General features: G+C 27.2%; 1 protein-coding gene across 1 annotated transcript; it reads left to right on the top strand.

Annotated features, from left to right (window-relative positions):
- The first annotated feature begins 18,384 nt into the window (after positions 1-18,384).
- On the top strand, positions 18,385-21,487 carry LOC138341874 (uncharacterized). Its single transcript, XM_069293921.1, has 3 exons — positions 18,385-18,487; positions 18,617-20,230; positions 20,312-21,487. The coding sequence occupies exons 2-3, from the start codon at positions 19,880-19,882 to the stop codon at positions 20,870-20,872; spliced, it is 912 nt and encodes a 303-aa protein (XP_069150022.1). The 5' UTR covers positions 18,385-18,487; positions 18,617-19,879; the 3' UTR covers positions 20,873-21,487.
- Positions 21,488-25,404: the final 3,917 nt, after the last annotated feature.

The following is a 25,404-nucleotide window of genomic DNA, read 5'->3' as shown; positions in this document are numbered from 1 at the left end:
ATTATATTAAAATCATAAATGATTTAATTTTTTGTTGATTTCTATTTCTTAATTTGCTTAATTCACTTAAATATGAATCAACCATGTATCAATATTAGTTTTATAAGTTTGTCTTCAATTCTTTTGAAATATTTTATTTAGACATTTCAAGCTCAAACTAATTAGATTATCAACTAGTTAAATTATTAAAAAATATATTATCATTAATTTTAAATGTCTTCTAAAGTAACATTCACTATAATATTGATTTTGTAATACAATATATTATATAACTAAAAGAAATACACTTTAATAGATATATTAAGTCAAGCGAAACCTTAATTTTATTTGAAAACACTTTTAGAACAACTTCAAAATATTGTATAATAATTGAGTTTTATGAAAGGTTTTAAAACTATAATCAATAAAAAAAATATTTAAATACTTGTGTTATTAGGTTACGTAAAATAATTCATACATGCATATATTTGTTTTGCAAAATACAACAAATATTATAATTTCAATTAAAAGGAAGGAAATAGTTATCAAGTTACAATAAACCATCATATAATTTTAGAATTTATCAAAATAAAAATAAAATTAAAAAATTAAACGTAAATTTTCTTTTCTATATTTTGGCTTTAGATCACTTTATTTAGCTACCATTGCAATAGACTGAGAGTAGATTTAACACATAAACTTGTCAAAGCTATTCAAATCAAGGAATATAGCCCGTTATTTAAGATTTTCAATTATTGTTTGAAATAAAATAAGAGTTAATTTTCCTCAATAATAACTCATAATAATCAGCCGAAACACAAGCAACTACATATATTCTTCAAAAAATTTTAAAAAAAGTAATTTTTTTAAAATTTATTGTGTCCACCACCTACTTTACACGAATTACAAAATATTCTAAATCATTATCCTCACAATTTATATTGCGAAAACAACAGAGTTTAATTCTCCAAGAGCACGCTGAAATGAGAAGTACAACACACATTATTTGGCATCATTCACTAGAGAACATATGGTATGCAAATGATTTATCAAAATTATGAGAAATCATCAAGAACTATAAATAAAAAACTTTGACAATGTATTTATTGTTGGATATGTCGCAATAATTGATGGGAAATAGAACGAAGAAGAGGAATTTGAAAAGTTGAGAATTTGAAGAGTTGGGATCTTGAAAAGTCCTCTTATACTTTAATGAAAAGGCATTTGTCCCTCACCGGTGATAAAAAGAAAAACGGAGAGGTTAAATACATAAACACTCCTATTAATTGTTAAAAGGATTGGAAAGAGAGATCCCCTCGTGCCGTCGTCGTCCCTTGCTTCTGCTTTGGCAAATGATCGAGAGATTACTTTTTGGACAAAGTTTATTTTAATTATTTATTTAATTAATTAAATGGCCAAAAATATTTTCTTTAATTAGTTGATAACAATAACAGAAGTTTTTAGTTAATCGAAATGTTTTCAACTTTTTAGTTGACCGACCCGACTCGGATCCGCGCGTGACCCATTTTATTTTTCGTTTTATTTAAATTTTTCGCCATAACTATTCTGAAAGGTTGCAACTTTCAGGAACAGTTAATACCATTTGAAAGGTTGCAAACTTTCATTAATGGTCGTGTCAATTCTGAAAGTGTTGCAACCTTTCAGAACATATCCTTCTCGCCTATAAATACCACTCAGTTTTCAGAATATTTTTTAATAAACTTTTTGATCTTCCTTCTTCTTCTAAACACATTTTTCTTCGTGTACTTTCTTGTTGTGGATTGATTCGCTGACAGTAGAGTTTTTGGTATCCACACTCTACTGACTAAGATTATTTTACCTTAGAAGGTTATATTCCAAATCAAACCTCGGATACTAGAAGGGAATAATTTTTTTAAAGGGACACTGTGAGTTCAGTGGACTTGATTTTCTTCCAAACTAAAAGGTTATTTCAGATTCTTGTGCGTTTTTACAGATTTAAGTATTTTGTGAAATAAATTTTTGTTCATCTCGTTTACTAATTCTATAAATTTCAGTTACTTCATGTTTCTGAACAATTTATTACAATCAGTAATTTCTTATTTTGATAACAAGTAAAAACAACCCCGACATTAATAAACCACGAGCAAGTCAGATTGGGATCCCCAATGGACAACATCTACAACTTATAATTGATTTAGAGATTAGACGCGTGTTACAATGAATTCAAACTCTTCAATGTTAATTAGTTTGAAATCAAATTTAGCTTGAGTTCACATGATGAATTGGGCTACACATGAGCTTTAAAAACTTATGTATCAACAATTAACCTTCCATACACAAATAACTTTATTTTTTCGTGGTCTTTACATTTTATAATTCTAACTTTGTGATTTTTTATTTTTGTCCCATTGTGGTTTTAATGATTGTCCTCCAAAGCTTAGCTAAATAAAAAAATCAAAAGGAATTTTTTTTAAAGTAACGAAGAACTTCATACATTAAACTTATGTTAACTAGTTTTTCTTTAGCCTCAGACATATATTAGTATGAGTTGTATCAACTTCTCGAAGGCATAAAATTCTAAAACTGAACTAATTATATTAAAAGGCACGAGTTATACCCTAAAAAACATGAGTCCAATTCAAAAACATTATGCCTAAAAAGTTCATACACTGAAATATGCGTTGGACATAATTAAGTTAAATAATATGAACTCGTGCCTTGTAGGGCATAAAATGTGCTTAGCATTTTATTTTTTATTATTATTATTATTACTATTAAGTGTAAGATTTATCTTGTGAATTAGATAGCATTGAACTAGTGAACTTATGTTTTCAAGCAAACATTCTTATAAAAAACGTCTAGCGAAATTAAGTTATAATTAAGGATGCTTTTGATAACAAATTTTAATTAAAGGAATAGTAAGAATAAAAATTTAAAGATCACTATATACAACAAAGATACTTAATCAACACAGAGTTATCATCAAATATGGGATTACTTAGCTGTTAATTAAGAGATTTTTAATACCTGAATTTGATCATAAGAAAGTCATCTTATTCCTCTGGAACCTTGATTTATATATATATCACTTTTCTGTTAAAGCTACAATTCTTTTATCCTTCTTTTATGAATAAATAAATTATTTATGAGCCTATCATAAGTATGACTTAAAATTCATGAACTGAATTAGATTCTTAACCCGAAAGAACACGTTTAGCGGGCCCTATAGGCCCATTTCACAAGAAAATCTCCTTCAATTTCTTCAAACATTCACAATTACACATTATTGTTCATGTTATTTTTCCATACCATTAAATTACACTTATACCCTTTCAAAACCCATTTTCAATCAAAGTTGGAACTAGAACAGGTTCAGTAAATTTATTTAGACAGATTATTTTAAAGTTAGATTCATTCTTATTCCTACGATTTTAAATCTTTGATCCGTCTATGTTAAAATTAAATTATAGGATGTTATGATGTGCCCTATATTTTGTCCGCCGATTGTTTTTGGATCATATGAGATCTTAAATGGGAGATAATATAAAAAAAATGATTAGCTTACGATAACAATAGAGACATTAGAAGAAAACGTCACTAGAGTATAATCCACATTATCTTTAGTTGATTTTAGATTTAAGTAGGGAAAAAAAATAAGGGACCGATCGAAGAGCTTATTTAGGAAAGTAACACTTGCATAAATAGAGGGTTATTAGATTGAGATGACTATATTTATCATATTTTTTTATTAAACTTTATATACTTTAATTTCTTATTTCATATTAGAATAGAATGATTATCACCTACAAGTCTCCTAATTCTATTGTCCAATAAAGGATTGGATGACACGAGAAAATTCTTAGGTATACTAATTAGTACATTAAATGTCATTCCATATTTAAGTTGAAACGCAAATTAATTGTTGAAAACGTGTATTGTTAATCGATTTACATATTTCAATAATGATATATAATTAAGAAAAGGTCATGAAGGCAAGTTAAAGTCCAAAAATAAAATATCACTGTGTTTGACACATGGAGGGAAAAAAAAACGAGTCTGAGTAAAAGAAAGATTTAATTTGTTGTAAACCTAAATATTACCAAGCAAAAAATTAAAGTACACCCTCAAATTATTTGTCTTTCATTCTAAAGTAATAATTTCAAATAATTTGTTATTTTATAAATTTAAAATAAAATTCATTATTTTTTTTCTCAAATTGTTAGAGTTGTCCCAATTTCTTTTTTCCAATGATTTTGCCTATTCATGTCAGCATGTTTTAGCTTGTTTTGAGACTTCCGCAACTTCAGAAAAGCTGAACAGATCATGAGATTATAGTACAGTAAACGGGCACCAATTTTCACTAAAAGTGGAGCCTATTTTTCTGGGAATTTTTCTATCTTTTTGTGGCAGAAAACAAAAGAATTGAGTTATCTTTTTCTCTTCTTTTTTTTTTTTCATTCTTGAGTTTTGGAGAATTTGAAATTGTACTCTACCTTTAACACGGTGAATTTGTTCGTTTTTACTTATTATTTTTTTCAAGTTGAATTTTTACATTACATTATATTTCATTAATTATATTTCTAGATTCCTTTCTCGATTATTCATATTCGTCTTGTTTTTATACATGTTATTTCCTGACACAAATTAATTGCTTTTGAAAACTATACACACCTCAATTATAAGAGATGACACATTAATAAAGTGAATATCAAATAAAGAGATATTATAAATTAAAACAAAAATGAGTGTAAAATATTCACAGTCTCACCTGATTATTATGTTCTACGAGACATGTGCCAAAAACAGGACACATATTATGATAGAGGGAGTAAAACTTCCTTTTGTTCAGATATGACAAATCCTTTTAAGGATAATATCATGTAAGGACAAAAATCAAATAATACTTCTGGCTATTATCCATTTGATTATTCCTAAAACTCTCTTAAAAGTAGAATAGTTTTTTAAAAAATTATTATGTGAAAGGGTATATACAGTGCGGAGCTACACTGTTTGGGAATTCGAACCTCCTTCGAAGAAAAAATTATATTATTTGTAAATAATTAAAATAACTTTTTAAATATATATAGTAGATATCGAACTCCTTCGACTACTTTATGTATCTATTTCTTGAATTTGGAACCCTAAACTGTATCTCTGGCTCTGCCACTAGATATATATGGTAATAACTTATTTATTTTTAAACTAAAAAAAAATAATTTCACTAATTTACTTAATATGGATCAGAGTAATTAAAGAAACATAAATATGGTAACTAGGGGTAAATATGGAAATTCAAGAAATGAAAAAAAAGCTAGACAAGACTTGAAAAGTGATGCACCGTCGAATTTTTGAGTGCATAGATCATCAAGGAATACAGTATACCCAAAGAAAGAATCCTAAACCTTTTTTGAGTAGAAAACGGTTCCATTATATGGCAACTATTTCTCCTTATCGATGCACTGTTAAAACCCATCTTATAAATACAACAAAAATAACATATCATATCAATACCATAAATTAGAGAGAGAGAAAAAATGTCAAGTAATATGATGATGATGAAGCCATCACATAACGCAACTTCAACATTACTAGTAGACTCAGGTATTACCAAATGGAATTCACCAGTCCCTTATCTTTTTGGTGGTCTAGCAATTATATTGGGATTAATCGCGTTAGCGTTATTAGTCGTAACTTGTTCATACAAGAAACCTTCAACGGAAGAATCATCGTCGCGTTCAAACAACGTTAATGATTTGGATCACGGTCAAGACAAGAAGACGATAGAGTTGATGAAGCCGGAGATGGAACCTAAATTTGTTGTGATCATGCCCGGAGATTACAACCCTACGTGGTTAGCCAAGCCGACTTTGCCTATTCGCTATGGTCCCAACAAAGTCTAAGCCTGGATCAACAGTTCAAAATGAACAATATCACGTATTATGATAAAAATATTTTTAGATTAATTATTTTATTTTATTTTTTGATCTTTTGATTTGTTAAAACGTGTACATAGGGGTGGTATATTTTTTGTTTCAACTAATTAACAGCTAGTAGTATATTTTTTTGTATCAACTTCTTGTCATCCAATTTTTTTTATATATATATTTTATAGAAAAGAATATGGATCAAGTATCGTTTATTTGAATGTCAAGCAAATTAATTTAGGGCTTAATTTCTGCATTAATTAAAGCAAGAGAAGCACCATTGTCCACAGTTAGTTTCGAAAAAGTCAAACAAATTTAAGTTTAACTGAAAATTTATACATAAAATTTTTATTTTTTAAAAATAAAATTTATATATTTGTAAACTATTTAAAAAATAATATAGATTAGAATAATTTATAATTCAATATATTTAAAAATTTACAAAAAATTTATGTTCTAAAATAAATTTATTTTAATTTCAAAATTTAAAAATACCATATAAAATATGAGACAGAAGAAAATAATATTTAAAGCAACGAGACCCAGCCACACAATAAATTAAGCAAAAGACGGAACAAAACAGAGAACAATAATTGTTCCAATATTATATTTAAGTAACAATACACTTCTTTTGAGGAGATCAACAATAAACTTGGTAGAATAGAAAACGTATATAATTAGGCTTTAGCTAGAAATTTAATTGTAACTTTGGGTGGAAGTTTTATTGATTAAATTCTGGCGCTGCTTCCTTTTTTTTAAGAAAATCCCTGTGAAACTGGTCAATGACTCTTTCAATATCGACGAGTAGATGTTTGCTTCGTCACGTAATTAATTCTTACAATATGACACTTAATGCTTTTTTTTAATTTCAATTTGCATGTCATTGTTTGAATTTCAAAAGATAAATAGTTTAGATTTAATCGTAAATTTAGATATCAAAATCTTCAAGTTTTTAAAAATAATTTTATATATTTAAAAATTAATAAAAAGTGTTATAAGTCACAACAATTGACAATTCAACATATTAAAAAGAATATGAATAATTACAAATTACAGTGAAAGATATATTATGATTTAAATCTCGAAATTAAAAAAAGTACCACCTAAATAGAAGGAATATTTCTTCTTCTTTTGTTTGAGTTGCCTTATTGAAACTCTAGATTCAGCACATTAGAGTACTATCCTTGAGTTAAATTTCTACGTAGCTTTTATCTTTCTTTTCCCCTTTAATGTTGTTGAGAGAGAAGGGATATAATGTGAAAAATTTTGATATAATGTGAGGGAGTGGAGTATTGGAAATGAGATTTTAATTAAGAGAGAGTTTGGTGCATTAAAAGAAGGAATAGGTTGAAGGGGGACCAATATTTTTTTTTATTTGTAACATGGGAGACTCGTGGTTCCATCTTTAAAGGCTAGTAGTGTTTGAGTCTTTAATTTCCAAAATAGATTTTCTATTTTCGTGAGATAAAATAAGATTTACGTATATTCAATTCTTTTTAAATTTTATTTACGAAATTTTTACTAGGCATAATTTACTTTTGTTTGCTACAATGAAACTAGTGCACACTCAGTGCATAGTTTTTATGGACTTGAAAAATAATTTGAATGAGTAGTTATTAACTAACATTAAAGGTAAAACAAGATTATTTTTGGAAAAAAAGAAGTTCATATGCTAAAATGTATAACAGCATAAGTATAAGTGAAAACATATTTTAGACAATTATTCTATTGATTTGAAATGGAAAAGGTATTTATTTTGATTATAGCAAAGAAAGGTTAATCAGATGAAATGGAGCTATACAAACAATTATCCCAACAATTAACACCTTTTGTTATGCCCTGGCCATTTCACTCGTACTAGGCTACTAGCTAGATTTTATTTTATTTCTCAAATTCTAAGCTAATTATAGAAATTAATCAAGGCGGTAAAACGAATTAATAATTTGAGTAAATTGAAAATGAATTGCAATAAAATGGTCATCTTAACTCATGAATTGATAAGCACTTGTGATGTGCAATAAATTATTGAAAGAATCAACTTAATCAAGATATGACCAATTGGCACGGAGGCACATGGATTAGGTATTGGAAAGACTACTAATTAGAGATTTAAGTAGAGTAATCAACAGATTATTTAGTTGAATCTAAGAGATTAAGTCATAAATATATAAATTATGTTATGTTATGTTAATTAGATTGCCAAAACAACGAGTCTGTTACGCATGATTCAATTTGAGTTTCACCGGAAACTTACAGTGCTTGGAAAATGAATAAGGGAGTAACTAATTAAGTAAAAAGTATTTCTGTATTCATTTTATTTGTTTGTTATTAATAAAATAATTGATTTTTTTTTAATATTTATCATTTTCAATATATTACTAATTACTAATGAAAGATGATTATTGTTATTTTTAATTTATTCTTAGCATAAGTTACTTATTTTTTAAATTCTAATACTATACATTAACCAACAAGTGCATTTACAATAAGATATTTATTATAATTATTATTTTTAACCAGCACATAAAATTTGATATATATAAACAAATAAAATTTAACGAATAAAGAGAGCATGATTGTGAAATTTACTGCTAAAAAGAAGCGGGAGAGGACACTAATGAGTCAATCAGAGGAAGTTACATTTACACCACAACAACTTCAAGTTGACATTAATATACTCTTATCACCTAAGTTTATAATATATATTTTTAATTTTAAAATGAACCAATTTTTTTAAATTAAAAACGTATTAAAATTAAAAGGTAAAAATATTTTAAAAAGTTAAATAACATGGTATGAAATATATTATTTTACCATTCTGGCCAATTCTAGCTAATTTTTCTAGTCAAAAGAATTAATAATAATAAACGTAGTAAATTTATCATTTTAACTCTATTAATTGTTAGAATTTCAAAACCCCTTTAATCACTAAAGAGATTCTATCTTTTTCAAAAAAAAAAAACTCTAAAAATAATGAGGGTATAATAAATAAAAAGAATTATCCTTTTCATAATTTATCAAAAATGACAAACACAAAAAGAAAAACTAATAAAAAATCAAAATTGAACAAATACTAACGAAACAAAGTGAGTAGGACACATTTTTATGGCAATGTTTATTTTAGTTATATCTGAAATTGATGGTAATTAACTAAAATAAAAGATGAAAAAATCTATAAACCCAAAACTAATTATAAGTCAGTTTAATTTGATCAACTTAACGAAATACCTTCTTCTTTTTTTTTCATTTTCACATAAATTCGGTTAATTTAAGCGCATATTTTTGCTTTTGAGACTTCAAAATATATGAAGTTTCTTCTCTTGTTGACAAAAGGAAAGAAAAGAATAAAGTAAAATAGAATTATTGGCAGACAATTTATTGTTTGGGGTTGGTGGAACTTACGCGATGACTCAGAAACGTAATGTTTTAATTATGCGGAGTACTATTTATCCATTACTTTTTCTTCTTTTTTTTTTTGTATAATTATATTGTACTATAAAATAGCAAAAGACGATTTACCCCAAAAAAAAAAAAGTAAAAGAAGAAACCTTTTTAGTGCTTGGTAGCCAATCGGGGACGGAGTCTCTTTGATGAAAAATTATATTATCTAAATATAATTAAAATAATTTTATATATATATATAATAGATATCGAATCTTTTTCGATTACTTTCTATATCTATTTTTATAAATTTTGAATACCCTTATTAAAATTTTTAGTTCCGCCTATTTAGCCAACTAGTATTAATGGCATATTAGCCAGTTCATTTTCATATACTATGTACTACTTGGTGCGCTAGTTGTTACCTCTATAAGATTTATGACGTACATTCTCCGTCCATCGTTGTTTGTTATGATTTCTATTTTTAGAGTTAAATCATAAGAATTTTGATTAATGTTTTAAGATATATATATTTTTTATATTGATATGCAAAAAGTTGCAATTTATAGTATTTTTCATATAGTTTTTGAATATCTCAGATTTTTATTTGAAATATTGAATTAATGTAATCTAATTTAAGTTTGAGAATTAATTAAATTGACTTTCTAAATGCGCAATATGTGACAAATAAAAGTGGACGAAGGGAGTATTTCTCATCCAAGTCATCTTCCACACTTGTTTTTTTTTTAATTATAAATTTTAAGAATAGCGTAGTTTTAATATGAAATTATAATATATTCCTCTTTAATTTGTAATTACATTAATCCCTTAAAAGTAACAAAAACTAGATACATTAATATGTAGCTCAAATACATAAAAGAATATCTTTAATACATCATAAACTAAACTGGATACATAATATGTAGTTTGGATACATTAAAAACTATCTCAGATACATTATAGAATAAACTGGATATATAATATACAGTTCGGATACATTAAATAGTGATTTGGATATATTAATATGTAGCTCGAACACATTAAAGAAATTAAATATTTTAAAACTTTTTTAAAATAAAAAAAGATATTAAAAATAAAGAAAATATATTTCAATTATTTTTTCTTTTTTTTTTTTTTGGATAGAGAGTAATGCGACTACAATTAGTCCATGGGTCCAAAAGGAAGCCCATTTTCCTCTATTCGGTGGTTTAGCATTAAAGTTAGCACTTGTCCTCATCGATTATAAGTATCGTACAATAGTGTTCCGTTTTATTTTTGGAAGAATTAATTTTAAGTCTTTATACAATTGTGGAAAGATTATTTTTTTAAAAAAATATATAATTTTATATGGGCTCAATCGAAAGAGAGAAAAAAGGAGCCACTTCCGAAAATGTCATGGATGTATTTGCTTTTGGTTCCATATTAGTTGTAACACTATTAAAACTTAATATCGAATATCTATCCCAAAAAAAATTATCAATTTTTTAAAAATTAAATTAGAATTATAACAATTCATATGAAGATGATCATTAAATATATTGCTTAATCAAACTATAATATAATGGTGGAACAGAGTATTTGATATTGTCAAATTCTTCTTCTTTTTATTTATATATATCTTATGCTCCACTGAAAGCAACGTGATTGAAATTAGACAAGTGAGTAAGTAAAAAGTGAAATTGTTGATTGATTTTGACTTGGCATAACATTTAAGAAACTATATAAGATTTTAAAATTTTTTAGTTTAATAAGATTTAATTCTGTATTCATAAATATAACAATTAGAATTAAAAAGATATTAATAACGAAAGAAACATTCTTTTTAAAGTCGAACTAAAAAGAAAAAACAAAATAAATAAATTAAACTAATAAATAAATAAATGTGAAATATTTTTTTACTTCTAATGAAGGCAGAAAGGATACCTATGAGTCAACGAGAGAAAGTTACACACAACAACTTAATTAACATTTTTAATTAAGTGGAAGACCTAAACTAATAATTCCACATTACCCACTTCCACTCATTATTTTTTAACTCAAATAACACATTTTGGTGGCTATGTTTATTTTATTTATTTTTGAAGTTGATGGTAATTGACTTATTGACCTGGGTATTTTCTGTTTTCCTTTAGAGCTCCAATATTATGCAATCATTAGTGGAGAATGTAGTCCAATTTTTTCCGCTAGCTATATCTTTCTCATATTTAATGTTCCTTTTTTTAAATAAATTTTTTATTTGCTTTTCCGGTGAGATTCAAATATATCATCAATTTTGAGAAAATAAGTTAAAATTTTTATTTATTTATGTCAAAATTTTTATAAACGACGTAGAGAGCCTTTTCTCAAAGGTTGATAGCATGAATAATTTTTTTTTAAAAAAAATAATTTAACTAATGACGTGACTGTATCATTATTGACTATGTGGAAAATGATTTTACATAATTGGAACGGTTTTCCTTGACAAATAATGACACAAATAATCTTTTTCTTAAACAAAAATGACATAAATAAATCAAATTTTTAAATAAATATTTTCTCAAAATTTCATGGCATATTTAAGCATTTCGCTTTTCTTTTACTTGATCATTTTTCCATATTGCACATCAATTCCTATGCCAACATCTAACTAAAAATAGCGCAACTGCTCTTTAATGAAACAATAAAACTTTGACAATCTTGTTGAGTAGCGAAATAGTATCTTTATTAGTCAAAGCATGTTGAAAAATAAAGTAAGCAACATTACGCGTATGTATATATATGATAATGAGCGGTTTGATATGTTTGATTAAAAAAATATAATAATAATTAATATATATATTTTTTGTTGATAAAAGACTAAATTGTTTTTATTTTTTCATAACAAAAATAATACTCAAATTAAAAGTAACAAAGAACATGATGAATAACTTGCCTGAAATGGAGAGGAGTTAGAGCCTTAAAAGATTTTATTTGGAAATGACATTTTGAGAATTAAATATTCAATACGAATAAAAAAAAAGAAAATTAAATTAAAAGTACTTATAAGCATAGATATTGAAAATATACGAGATTCTACGTATGTGTTCAATTCGAATTGAGAATCTATGTTCAATTTCATTTAAAATTCTTGGAGAATACTTAATTCTAAAACCTTATTCATGCCTATATAAAGAGTACAAATTTCCATAAATTATTGGATATTTTTAAAGATCAAAATCTTAAATATTCCACAAATTGATAAAATCATCCTAAAATCTTAGGAAAGTATAATCAAGGAAGGAATAAAATTGTACCCGATTACCCGCAATATTTATCAATATAATTATATTTCTTCATATTTTATATTTTATTATGATGGTAAAACTCTAATTTTTTTTGCAAACACTAACAAATCATAAATTGAGATGACCAACTTATTAGTTTTGATTAATTAGCTTATAATAAGCACTTCAAGTCTAAAAATGTCTATAAATCACTTTAACCAGTTTATACTTAATTAAATACTTTCATAATATTCTTGTGCAGTTTTGTTTCTTTTTTATTTATTTACTACAGAAGTTCATTTAATTTAAACGCATATTTTCTTTTTAAGACTTAAAATGCATGAAGTATGATTACTATCTTTGGCAAGTTTCTTCTCTTGTTGACAAAAAACAGAGAAAAAACTACAACTGCCAGACGATTTTTTGTTTGGGGGTTGGTGGAACGTACGCGGTGTCTCGGAAACGTAATGTTTTGGCATAATTCATTGCGTTCACACTAAATTCAAGAATTTTTTATTTTTAAAAAAAATTAAATTTAGTATTTTTTATTATTCATTTACTTTTTATTTTTTAGTTATTGTCCATTTTGACAGATTAAAAAGAAATAAAATATTTTTATATATTATATCTTCAGTTAATTACTTATACTTTTAATTAATTACTTAAAAAAAATAAAACATTTTAAATATCTTAAATTTTTAATTAGAGATTGAAAGAGTAAAATATACTACTAGATTATTCCTTGCGAATGTTCTTTTTGAAGTAGATATTTTTTTAAAAGAAAAACTTCACAAATAAATTTATTTTATTTGGGAAGAAGTGTACGGAAACAATGGTATAGCATGAATCTTAGTTATGATGACTGATGCATAATGAGTTACAGTAATATGACAGCTAAATAATCCGTTTCAAATGTGACATTATGTGCACATTAAGAAGTAGAACGCCTACTCTTTTCTCTATTATTTTATTTTTGCCAATTATTTTTTCTCCTGTGTACAAATAGGAAAAAGAAAAATATTAAAATGGAAAAAAAAGTTTAAAATTTCTAAACCATATCCCACTAATCAGTCATTAAATATTAGGACGAGAATTAACATATTCATTGTACGAAATAGCAAAAGAATAAACTAATACAGAGTTCCTAGTACTAGTGGGCATATTAGCCATTTCAATTTTCATAGAGCGTAGTGCTTGGGGCTCAAGTTGTATTATCTCTATAAGTTTTATTGAGTTATTTCAATACTAAATTCTATCCCCCCTTTTTCTTTTGGTATTATAGTGAAAGTTATGAGAGAAACACCAACAAATTCAACCATTTACTTGGATCAAAATAATCCTAATTCATTTTGGCAATGGAAATCACCTCTTCCATACCTGTTTGGTGGTTTAGCATTAACAATGGCACTCATTATTGTGGCTATTATACTCCTCGTATTTTCCTTCTATCAACCGTGCTCTGACGACGACGAAGAAGATAAATCTGCAAGTAGGGGGAGCAACAGTTCTTCAACGGCGGAGATGTCTCCGAGGATCATCGTTATCATGGCCGGTGAACGGAAACCCACACACATCGGAGTTCCTATTCCTGATTGACTAATTCATACTCCGTCGATCGATCGATCGAACGACGCTTGCTGATCCGGTCCAAAAGTTTTGTTATATTAGCTCTCTCTCTATATATCTCCTAGAAACAATTGATTAGCTGGGATTGCATTTGTAATTTTCTTCTGGAGTTCTAGGATATATGTAAAATCAATCTCTGTAATACTTTATGTGAATCAAATCAAATTACTGTACAATTGATTCGAGCATATATTTTTCAAATTTCTTATAATTATGAGTACTTTAACTTTAATTTGATAAGAATTAGCAATTAAAAATTACTTCTTCAATTCACTTTTGATAAGTAGAATACAATTGGCAGAGGATTTTCTGTTTAGGGTTGGTGTACGCGGTGGCTCCCAAACGTAATGTTTTGGAATCAATATGGGAAAATGAAAGGACAGATACAAGGGATATGTATAAATCATTCCCTTTTAATTACTATTAGGGTTGGATCAAATGGATAAACGATAATAATTATTTTGATATGAATAAAAATTTATTGGGTAATAAATGAGTTGGATAAAATACTTATTTATATATATTTTCATGAATAAATAGTAATTTGCTAGTCTTTCTTTTAGATGAAAAATGTTCGACATACTTCATTTAGTTTTATTGTATCATAAAAAATTAAAAAATTCTATAACTTTTTAATATAAAGTAAATATATATAATAACAAGATGAAAATATTTTTAATTTCAAAGTAAATGTATATTTGCATTTTAGTACTAAAATATGCTTAATTCACTTTAAGCAATGCAAATACTAATACATTATTTGTTTATTTTATGTTATTATTGATTATCCAATATAAAATTAAATAAATAAATAAAATATAATTATAATTAATATTTTTGGAGGGTCAATGACTTCACCTTTTCAATTATAGAGAAGAAAGGAAGATAAGTTACACTATTTTTAGTAATATCATAAATTTTGAGTGGATAAAAGCTAGAAGTTCAATCCATTTGGCTAATTCATATTTTACCCATATTTTTATGGGTCAAATATGCATAACAACCCATATTTTATACATGTGAAAAGTCACTCACCCGACCCATTAAAATATATACCGATTGAATAGATCATCAAAATATGAGCCTATTTTGTCGGTACTAATTACTACTCATCTTAAAATTGACACTAAATAAAATTCTTGTGATCTTAGATTAATATTTTCACTCCAGACCATATTTTATGGAGATTTCATTGGTATTAGGTATGTTATTGATCTTAAACTAAATAGGTAGAAAAACTAAGTTAATGAGTTGAACAAAAAAAGAAAAAGAATATATTAAAAGTAAAAAAAAAAAACAAGAAAAAGTAAGATTTACAAATTCAAAGGAGTATATAGGTTAATTCAAATAAACTTGTTAAATTACTAATATAGGAAACAAGTATAAATAAAATATAAAAGAAAAGGTAGATTATTATTTTTCTATTTATTTTAATTGATCGAACATGTGAAATCAATGAAATAAAGGAATTATGCAGTGGGAAAGAAGCTTACTGAAAAAATGATATGGCATGAATCATAGCAATGATGACTAATCCATCATAAGTTAATTGTTTTCCTATTGTGTTACAATTTGTTAAAAGAAAAAAAAAATTGGATATAAAGATTTAAATGGAAAAAAAAAGAGAGTAGAATTTCTAAACTATATCCAATAATGAAGCATTATATTTTAGGTTGAAAATTAATATAGTCAACGTACAAAATTAAAAAGAGAAAAACATATTTAGCCATTTCATTAAGTGTAGTGCTGTAGCGCAAATTGTTACCTCTATAAGTTTCATCTGGGTAATTTTCAATTTTGATTACTTTTTTGTTGTATAAAAAAAGTTACGAGAGAGACGCCAACAAATTCGAGCATGAACAGGATCCAAATGGTACTGGTTCATTTTGGACACGAAAATCAACTCTTCATTACCTGTTTGTTACTTTGGCATTAACATCGGCGCTCATTATTGCGGCTCTTCTCCTCCCCCTCTGTACCTTCTACCGACAGTGGTTTGAAGAAGACAAATCTGCAGATCGGGGGAACAACAGTACTACAATGGCGGAGATTTCTCCGACCATCGCCGTTATAATGGCCGGTGAACGGAAACCCACGCACATCGGAGTTCCAATTTCTTCATCTGATAAATGTCCCGATTGACTAATTAATACTAGTCGATCGATCGTTTATTCCTGTTCCTGATCCTATCTATTAAGTTTTGTTATATAAGGGCGCTATCTGTATATATTCGATTCTCCTAGAACCAATTTAATTAGCCGGGTTTGCATTTATAATCTTATTATGATTTCTGTGTTAATTCAAACATTTCTTATAAATATGTGTATGTAAAAGTTAAAAATTAATTTCAATTTTATTTGATAATTAGCTGAGAGTCGAGTATGTCTATTTAACTAAACTAAAGTGTACCGTTCACCTTTATTATTCACTATAGATCTTTGATATGCTAATCTCTTAATATGAACAAATATATAATTTGTAAGTGCTGAAGTACTATTTGTGTAAATATGGATAGAAATGCGGTGAGCAGTTCACGCAAAATAGAGATATTAAGTGTGGATGAACCAATAATTAATTAGACTATCAGTCTTATCACAAAAATGTCCTGATTGATATATTTAACATTGGGCGAAAATCATTTTTTGCAATTTTGAGTCATAAATATCGTGGGTGTTTAAATAAAAAATATATTAATTTATCATTATCAACTTAAAATGAAAATGTTCAGCGGCAAAAACTTTTATGCGATATATAAATAAACTGTTAGGGACTTATTTCAAATTCAAAATAAATGAATTATTTATGATTAAAAAAGATTTTCATATTTACTATTCAATTAATGAAATTCTTAATTACTTTATATTTTTTAGTAGAATAGGTTAAGAATAGTAAAAAGGTAATAGTGAATTTGTATCTATAAATATTTTATAAAAAAATATATCAATACCTCAGCAATTCAATACAAATTAAAAGAGCAAAAAAGGCAGAGTAGAGAAATGAGGAGTAATGGAGTAATAATAACTACATATTGGATTGACAATAATGTGCAGACACATTACTCAACAATATATCTCTTCTACGGTCATCCAAAAAGTTTCTTTTCTTTCTATTTTAATGAAACTATTTTATAATAAGATTTGTTATAATATAATTACCATGAGTAATTTGATAATATGGTGTGTTGGAAATATATCTAATTGTTCTTCTCATTCTATTTTTTGTAAATATGATTTTGTGCCTCATTGAAATGATATACATGAAGTTACTTTTGAAAGTTGGTTAAAATGGACAAAGAAGTAAAAAGTAGTCTATGTTTCTTTTTTCCTAGGAAAAAGTAGTCTGCGTGAAATTCATTGTAAAATGTGGAGTCCCAAACTCAAAGGGTAGAAAATATTAACAAAAATTTCAAAACGGTATATAAAATTTTATATAAATCAAAATAATAAAATCGCTGCCGACGCAGCGATTTACTTCAACTGAAAAAGCAAAATCGCTGCCTCAGCAGCGATTTTGCCAAAAAAATTTTTTTTTAATAAAAAAATGAAATCGCTGCTCAGGGCAGCGATTTAACATTATTTTTTTTTTAAAAAAAATAAGGTATATCGCTGCCAGGGCAGCGATTTATGAAGAAATTTTTTTTAAAAAAAAAATCGCTGCCAGTGCAGCGATTTATAAAAAAATATATATATATATATTTTCCAATATAAATCGCTGCCTTAGCAGCGATTTATAAAAAAAAATAATTTTTTTGTTATTAAATCGCTGAGCAATTTTTTAAATAATTTTTTTTTTAAAAAATGTTAACTTATATATATAATTTATAAGAAAATATACATTATTTTTAAAAAATTAAAAATAAGTAAATATATTTTCTTTCTAAAAAAAAGATATTATATTGAATTTAAATTTAAATAATATTTGAATTCAAATAATTAATTTTTTTAATAAAAAATTAAATGAGAAAAATTATTTAATTTTTTTTTAAAACAAAATTATATACTTTTATATATATATATATATATATATAAAGTGAAAAGGATCACATGAAAATAGTAAATTTTTTTGTTTTTATTGTATAATTTGAAGAAAATTTTCACAAGTTAAAGTGGATGACATCACAATAGTAAACCTTTGTTTTTATTGTAAATTTTGAAAAAAATATTCACATGTAAATAGTACATCATACTTTGAATTCTATAAATTGGTACTTCAATTTTTCATACTTTGAATTCTATAAATTGGTAGTTCAATCTTTCAATCTTCCAATCCAATCTACTTTCAATCTTCCACAATCTTAAAATTTTTGTTATTCTTCAAATTTTCTAAAGTTTTTAAAAGCATTTTCTTTATAAGGTGAGTTTAAATTTATTTTATTTTTAATTTATTTTAATTTATTTTATACTTTTATATGATATTGTTGATATATTCAATCGTTTGATACTTATATTAATGTTAATTTTTATTTTTATTTTTTGTGTATAGATATGGATCCATCAAATTTATACGTACATCCTGGTCCAGTAGAGCATGATGTATTAAAAATTCAAGTTCATCATCATTCCGAAGGAATTTGGAATGGTAGCATAAAAGAAGAGAGATGTTGCTTATATACGCGTCGTGGTGATATTGAATTTTGGCAACACTTAAAATATCATCCATTACATTCTCGCATCCTTCAATATTTTGAAAATTGTAGATTTAAAGGAATTCTTGATGTTGGATGTGTGCCGTATGACTCCGGATTAATTTCTGTTTTAATTGAAAGGTGGCGTCCGGAAACTCATACTTTTCACATGCGAACTGGCGAGGCTACCATAACTTTACAAGATATTGAATTTTTATTCAGAATGGTAGTAGATGGTAGTCCTATAATTTTAAATGGAGCTGATTCTTTAGGGATTATAGGTAGACAAGAAATGATTTTTCAATTAACAGGATGGTTACCCGATACTAGTTGTTTTTCTGGTGTTAGTAGATTGTCAACATATAAATTGATTGAGTATATCGAAGGTTTGGAAGTTATTAACGATAACTCAACTGAGCATGAAGTTCAACAAAGATTTAGATTATATTTATTATGGTTATGTGGTGGATCAATATTTTCGGATAAATCTAATAATAAGATTAATTTGGACATTTTGATTGACATGAGAAATTTAGATTTAATGTCAACTCAAGCATGGGGATTGGCCGCATTATCATATTTGTATAATTGTTTATGCCGTGCGTCAATGAAAAAATCAAATGAAGTTTGTGGATTTCTCTCTTTAGTGCAGGTATACATATTTTTTGATTAAATATTTTTTATATACTAGTAATATGCACTTTTAAATTTAAGTGCATTATAAGTAATGGTGAATTTATTTATTGTAGATTTGGGCATGGGAAAGAATTATTCCCCTGCAACCATTGCCAAAGCCTCTAAGAACCAATCAATTTGAGACTTTAACTGCACTTGCACGTAAATGGATGCGATGTAGAAATCATCAAAATGAGGCACGAACTGTAATCAGTGTGATTAGGGATGTACTTGATAATCTAACTGATGAACAGGTATTTAATATTATTAGTATCTTATACTTTTCATATTTTATTTTATTTTAAATAAGAATATATTTTTTTCTGCCAATGTTGTTTTTATAATTATCTTACTTAATTATTTTTTTATAGTTTATTTGGCAGCCTTATTCGGAAGATGTTATTAATAGATTGCCTGAGTGGTGTCGGTCAGGATAACGTGTCTGGATGGCACAGGTGCCACTGATTTATGGAATTTATCGTGAGTGGCACATGGTTGATCGTGTTGTGAGACAGTTCGGTTATTTACAACATATTCCTGGATCGTGTACCCAATTTTTCGAATATCATTTTAAGCGTGATAAACGATCAAAAATAAAACAAGAAGATATAGATGCATTTAACTATACACAATATTTATGGGAACAACGTCAAAATCGTATATTTCGACCTGCATTTGTAAGTGATCAAACAGATTACTTCCGTTGGTACATGAGGCATACCCGCATGGTCATTGGAAATCCACAACATGTTGTACAAAAAGGGTATCAACACATGGCAGGAAGACATGAGGCATTAGTATGTATATTACATAAATTTCAAATTATTATGTCAATCTTTAATAAATTTTTTTTATTAATATTTGTTTATTCATTATAGGCTAGGGGTCATGAAATGCAGTATCGTCGAGCTCGGATGATTGAAAATGATGAAAATCAATCTAATGAAATGAGACAATATGCAGCGGAAGTCGCTCGTATTTCAATGGAGTCAATGAATGTGGCCTTTCAGGGAACGCGATTGAGCTTTGATCATGATTACAATTCTCCCACTCAATATGATGAACCACCACCAGTACAAGTATCTCGCCGATCACGACAAACAACACCGAGAGAGGGTGCTCGTCGAGGTAGAAGGACCACTAGTGAAACAACTGATTTTTCTGCAGGGCCCTCTAACACTAATGTGGCGACTCCCGAGCCTTATTATCCCACATTTGATTTTTCTGTAGTGCCCTCTAACACTAATCCAAATTTTTCTAGTCAGCAAACAGTTGGTTTTGTAACTCCGCAGGTTCCAATATCTGGGTTTGCACAATTTAGTGGTTCTCAATATGGTTTTCAACATGGTATGCGTGAATTTCCGATACATAATTCTCCATTTGGTGGAAGATTGAATTTTTCGAATGCAAGTATAATTATTTTCATACAATTTTTTTAACTTTTTATAATTTTTTTTTATTTTTATTGCATGTTTATTTGATTATATTATGTTATATTGTATTATAGGTAACTGCGTTTGATGATTCAAGATTTAATGCTGGGGCTTCACAAAATTTAGTTCTTAATAGACAAAATCCACCTCGGAGAACATCTAGGCTACACAAATCAACTAGATGTGGAACAGGCAGTCACTATCAAAATGAGGAAGATTTTGAAAATGAAGATGAAAATGAAGATGAGAATGAAGATGTAGAAGATTCGGATTCAGAAGAATAATTTTTTTTATGCACCTTTATTCTAAAAGGCTGAAGATTCGAATTTTGAAATATGTAAATTTTGTTGTTTCGTGCAAGTTTGAACAAAGTAATGAGATTATGTTTGAACAAGTTTGCAGGATTTACTTTTCTTTTTGTAATAGGTCAAATCAATACTTTTTATGTTATGTCAAATCAATACTTTTTATATTAGGTCAAATCATTATTTTTTAATAGAGTTCAAATCAGTAATATAATAATAATGTAAAGATATTATACGTACAATATTTAAAATGCACAAGACAAATTAAATTCATGTTAACAAATAAATATAAAAGATATATCATATGTCAAATCAATACTTTTTGTCAACATTTTTGTATGTTTGAACAAGTTTGCAGGATTTACTTTTTTTTTATCTCAAATCAATACTTTTTGTCAACATTTTTGTATGTTTGAACAAGTTTGCAGGATTTACTTTTTTTTTATCATAAGTCAAATCAATACTTTTTATGTTAGGTCAAATCAATACTTTTTATATTAGGTAAAATCATTATTTTTTACGTACAATATTTAAAATGCACAAGACAAATTAAATTCATGTCAACAAATAAATATAAAAGATATATCATAATATTAATAACAAGATAATAAAAACACATTAACCTTAAAAACATATACAAAATATTTAAAATCGAGTAGGACATCGTGCCTCTGTGTGACCTGTCTCCTTACAAACACTACATTTTCTAGTCATGCGAGCCGGAGCTATATCCATATCATTCTTAAGTCGGCTTCTTCCTTGCGTACCACTTGTCCGCAAATATTCAGTATTTGCAATTAAATTAAAAGGAGCTGGTGGCCAATACATTTCATCACCCACTGGATTAAATGTCTCACTGTATGTTCGTTTGTAATATTTTGCACTGTAGAATTTACTTACATAAGATTTTGGCTCGATTCCGCGAATTCCACAAAATTTGATGGTATGCGAACAAGGCATATGATAGTTCCTCTATTTTCCACAAGAACATTTCTTACCTTTTGCAGTAACCTTGTGGACATTTCCACCTTTACCATCATGAGCAAAAGTAAGAATTTCAAAAACTCCATCACCTGTGTTGTAAGTCATCATATCTGTGTGCCCTTGAGCTCTTTGATAATAATCATTAAATTTTTTATCTATCGCAAGAGGCCATGGCATATTACTTTGAAGTAATGCAATTGCAAGATTGTTTCTTTCGACAAAACGATCAACGAGAGCTTTGAACGTCATTCGAACCATGGCAGTCACAGGAAGCCCCCGAGCTTTTTTCAATAAATCATTATATGACTCAGACACATTTGTCGTCATGGCACCCCATCTACGACCACCATCCTTATACATCGTCCATTTTTCCAAAGGAAATTCATTTAACCATTCATATGCTGCAGGAGACAATGTTTTGATTTGTTGCATCCGTTGCATAAACTTTTTCTCCTGATGCTCAGTAGCAGCCAACCACATTAGATTTTCGAGTTCACTATTTACAATTTTTTTATTAAAATTTGCTTTTAAGTGTCGAACACAAAATCTATGATATGTGTTGGGTGGACTCAACCAATCATAAGATTGAACGCACTGCAAGATTCTTTGACGACGGTCAGAAATAAGACCAATTCCTTGTCGTTCACAAACTACATGTGTCCATAATAACTTGAGAAACCATGACCAAGACTCAAAACTCTCACGTGCAACTAAAGCATATGCAAGTGGAAAAATATTTCCATTCGCATCAATTCCAACCGCAATTAACAATTTGATATCATACAAACCATAAAGATGTGTGCCGTCGATAGAAATGACCGGCCTACAACTTTTGAAACCATCAATGCTCTGTTTAAAAGCCCAAAAAAGAAATTTAAAAATTTGCTCACCTTGCATTGTTGTAGAATGATGCTCCCACTCAATAATAGTGCCTGGATTGAATAATTGTAGTGCAGCCATGTATCGAGGTAATGCCTTAAATGAACTTTCAAAATCACCATAAACCATTCGAAATGCTTTTCTTCGACCTTTTTGTGCTTTTCTGTAACTAGGAGTATAGTGATGTTTTCCTTTGATAATTTCACGGATCATCTTAATATTTATGTCCGAATTTTGCATAACATATGGTATTAATGAAGTGGCAATCATGTTATCATTCAAATTGAAATGATCCTCCTTATAGTTATCTGTAAGACAAGTATGCGGTTCAATCATTTTTCCTGTCTTCCACATACCGCTTGAAATCTCTCTAACCCGAATCATCCAATCACACCCAAACTCATGACGCTTGCAAATAACTTTCCAACTTTTACTTTTGGATTGATTACAAAGAAATTCTTTTTTAATAGCAAGACTGTATGCTCTTACTGCAGATTTCATTTGCATCTTATTCATAAATAACATACCTAGTTGCATATACAAATTAAATTAATCAACATGCAATAAATAAATAAATAACCAACTATAAAATATTTAGTTTTCAACAATCGAACCTGACTGGATATGTTTAGGATTGTTTGAACTCCAAAGTGTCGTTCGAATGGAACCGTCATCTCTCGTGTACATAAAATCTTCTGCATTTTCGTCAGTGTGATCTAAGTATGGAATCGCTGTAGAATGATAATTAATACTTTGATCTTCAACGGATGCATTAGGTGCATTATCCACATTATCATCATCGCCGTCATACATATCATCACTGTCTGTTAATTCATGCTCGGAAGGTTCATCATTGTGCAACTCACCAACTCGTTCATCACCCATAACATTATTATTTACAATTTGTGTACAATAACTCACTGCATTTTGAATTTGATCATACCTATAAAAATAATAATATAAATATATTACATATAAGAAAAATAATTTTTAAGAAATAAGAAAACATTACTTTATTTACCTATTAGTTGAATCCGATGAGAAACAATTCAAATGACTGAAATTTTGGCTAGACTCTCCCATAATATTCAAATGTTTTTACCTAAAATTGTTGGTAGATTGGAAGATTGAAAGTAATATGAATATGAAGGATAAGTTCCAATTTATAGAATTGAAAGTCTCATGTACTATTTACATGTGAACTTCTTCAACTATTTACGATAAAAAAATAAATTTTACTATTGTCATGTGATCCTTTTCACTTTATATATATATATATATATATATATATATATATATATATATATATATATATATATATATATATATATATAAAAGTATATAATTTTGTTTTTAAAAAAAATTAAATAATTTTTTTCATTTAATTTTTTATTTAAAAAAATTAATTATTTGAATTCAAATATTATTTAAATTTAAATTCAATATAATATCTTTTTTTTTGAAAGAAAATATATTTACTTATTTTTAATTTTTTAAAAATAATGTATATTTTCTTATAAATTATATACATAAGTTAACATTTTAAAAAAAAAAATTATTTAAAAAATTGCTCAGCGATTTAATAACAATTTTTTAAAAAAAAATAAATCGCTGCCTAGGCAGCGATTTATAAAAAAAAAAAAATTTCTTCATAAATCGCTGCCAGAGCAGCGATATACCTTATTTTTTTTTTAAAAAAAATAATGTTAAATCGCTGCCCTGGCAGCGATTTGTAAGAAAAAACATTTTGAAATCGCTGCTTGAGCAGCGATTTCATTTTTTTATTAAAAAAAATTTTTTTTGGCAAAATCGCTGCTGAGGCAGCGATTTTACTTTTTCAGTTGAAGTAAATCGCTGCGTCGACAGCGATTCTACCGTTTTGGTTTATATAAAATTTTATATACCGTTTTGGAATTTTTGTTAATATTTTCTACCTTTTGAGTTTCGGACTCGTAAAATGTGGGGATAATAAGTCAATTAAGAGAGGAAGTTACAATACTACTTTTTTAAAAAGTGGAATTATAAATTCATTATTCGATACCCACTCTGAAATAATTTGCAGTTGATCCACTTTGTTAGTATTTTAAATGCTAGACACCTTTTGGTTGATTTAACTGTTGCAATCGAAGGAAATAGAATTGTATTCTTCTATTTTATATCAGACGATGTATTTTATTTGAATACATATGTCAATTTTTTTTAATCTTTATAAGATAGAAGACGATAACATATATTTTGCTCTTTTCAAGCTTCACTTGTAAAAATTACACTAAATGAATTATTGATAGCTCAATCTATTTAATTCTAATTTTTAGAATTCGTTTAATTATAAAAAAACGAATGAATAAACCTATTTCTTTTCTTTTCTTT

Source organism: Solanum lycopersicum, chromosome 2 (genome assembly GCF_036512215.1).
Source record: "Solanum lycopersicum chromosome 2, SLM_r2.1".
In the NCBI taxonomy this organism is placed as follows: domain Eukaryota; kingdom Viridiplantae; phylum Streptophyta; class Magnoliopsida; order Solanales; family Solanaceae; genus Solanum; species Solanum lycopersicum.
The sequence above is the reverse complement of the archived record's forward strand: the minus strand, read 5'-3'. Positions and strand labels throughout refer to the sequence as shown.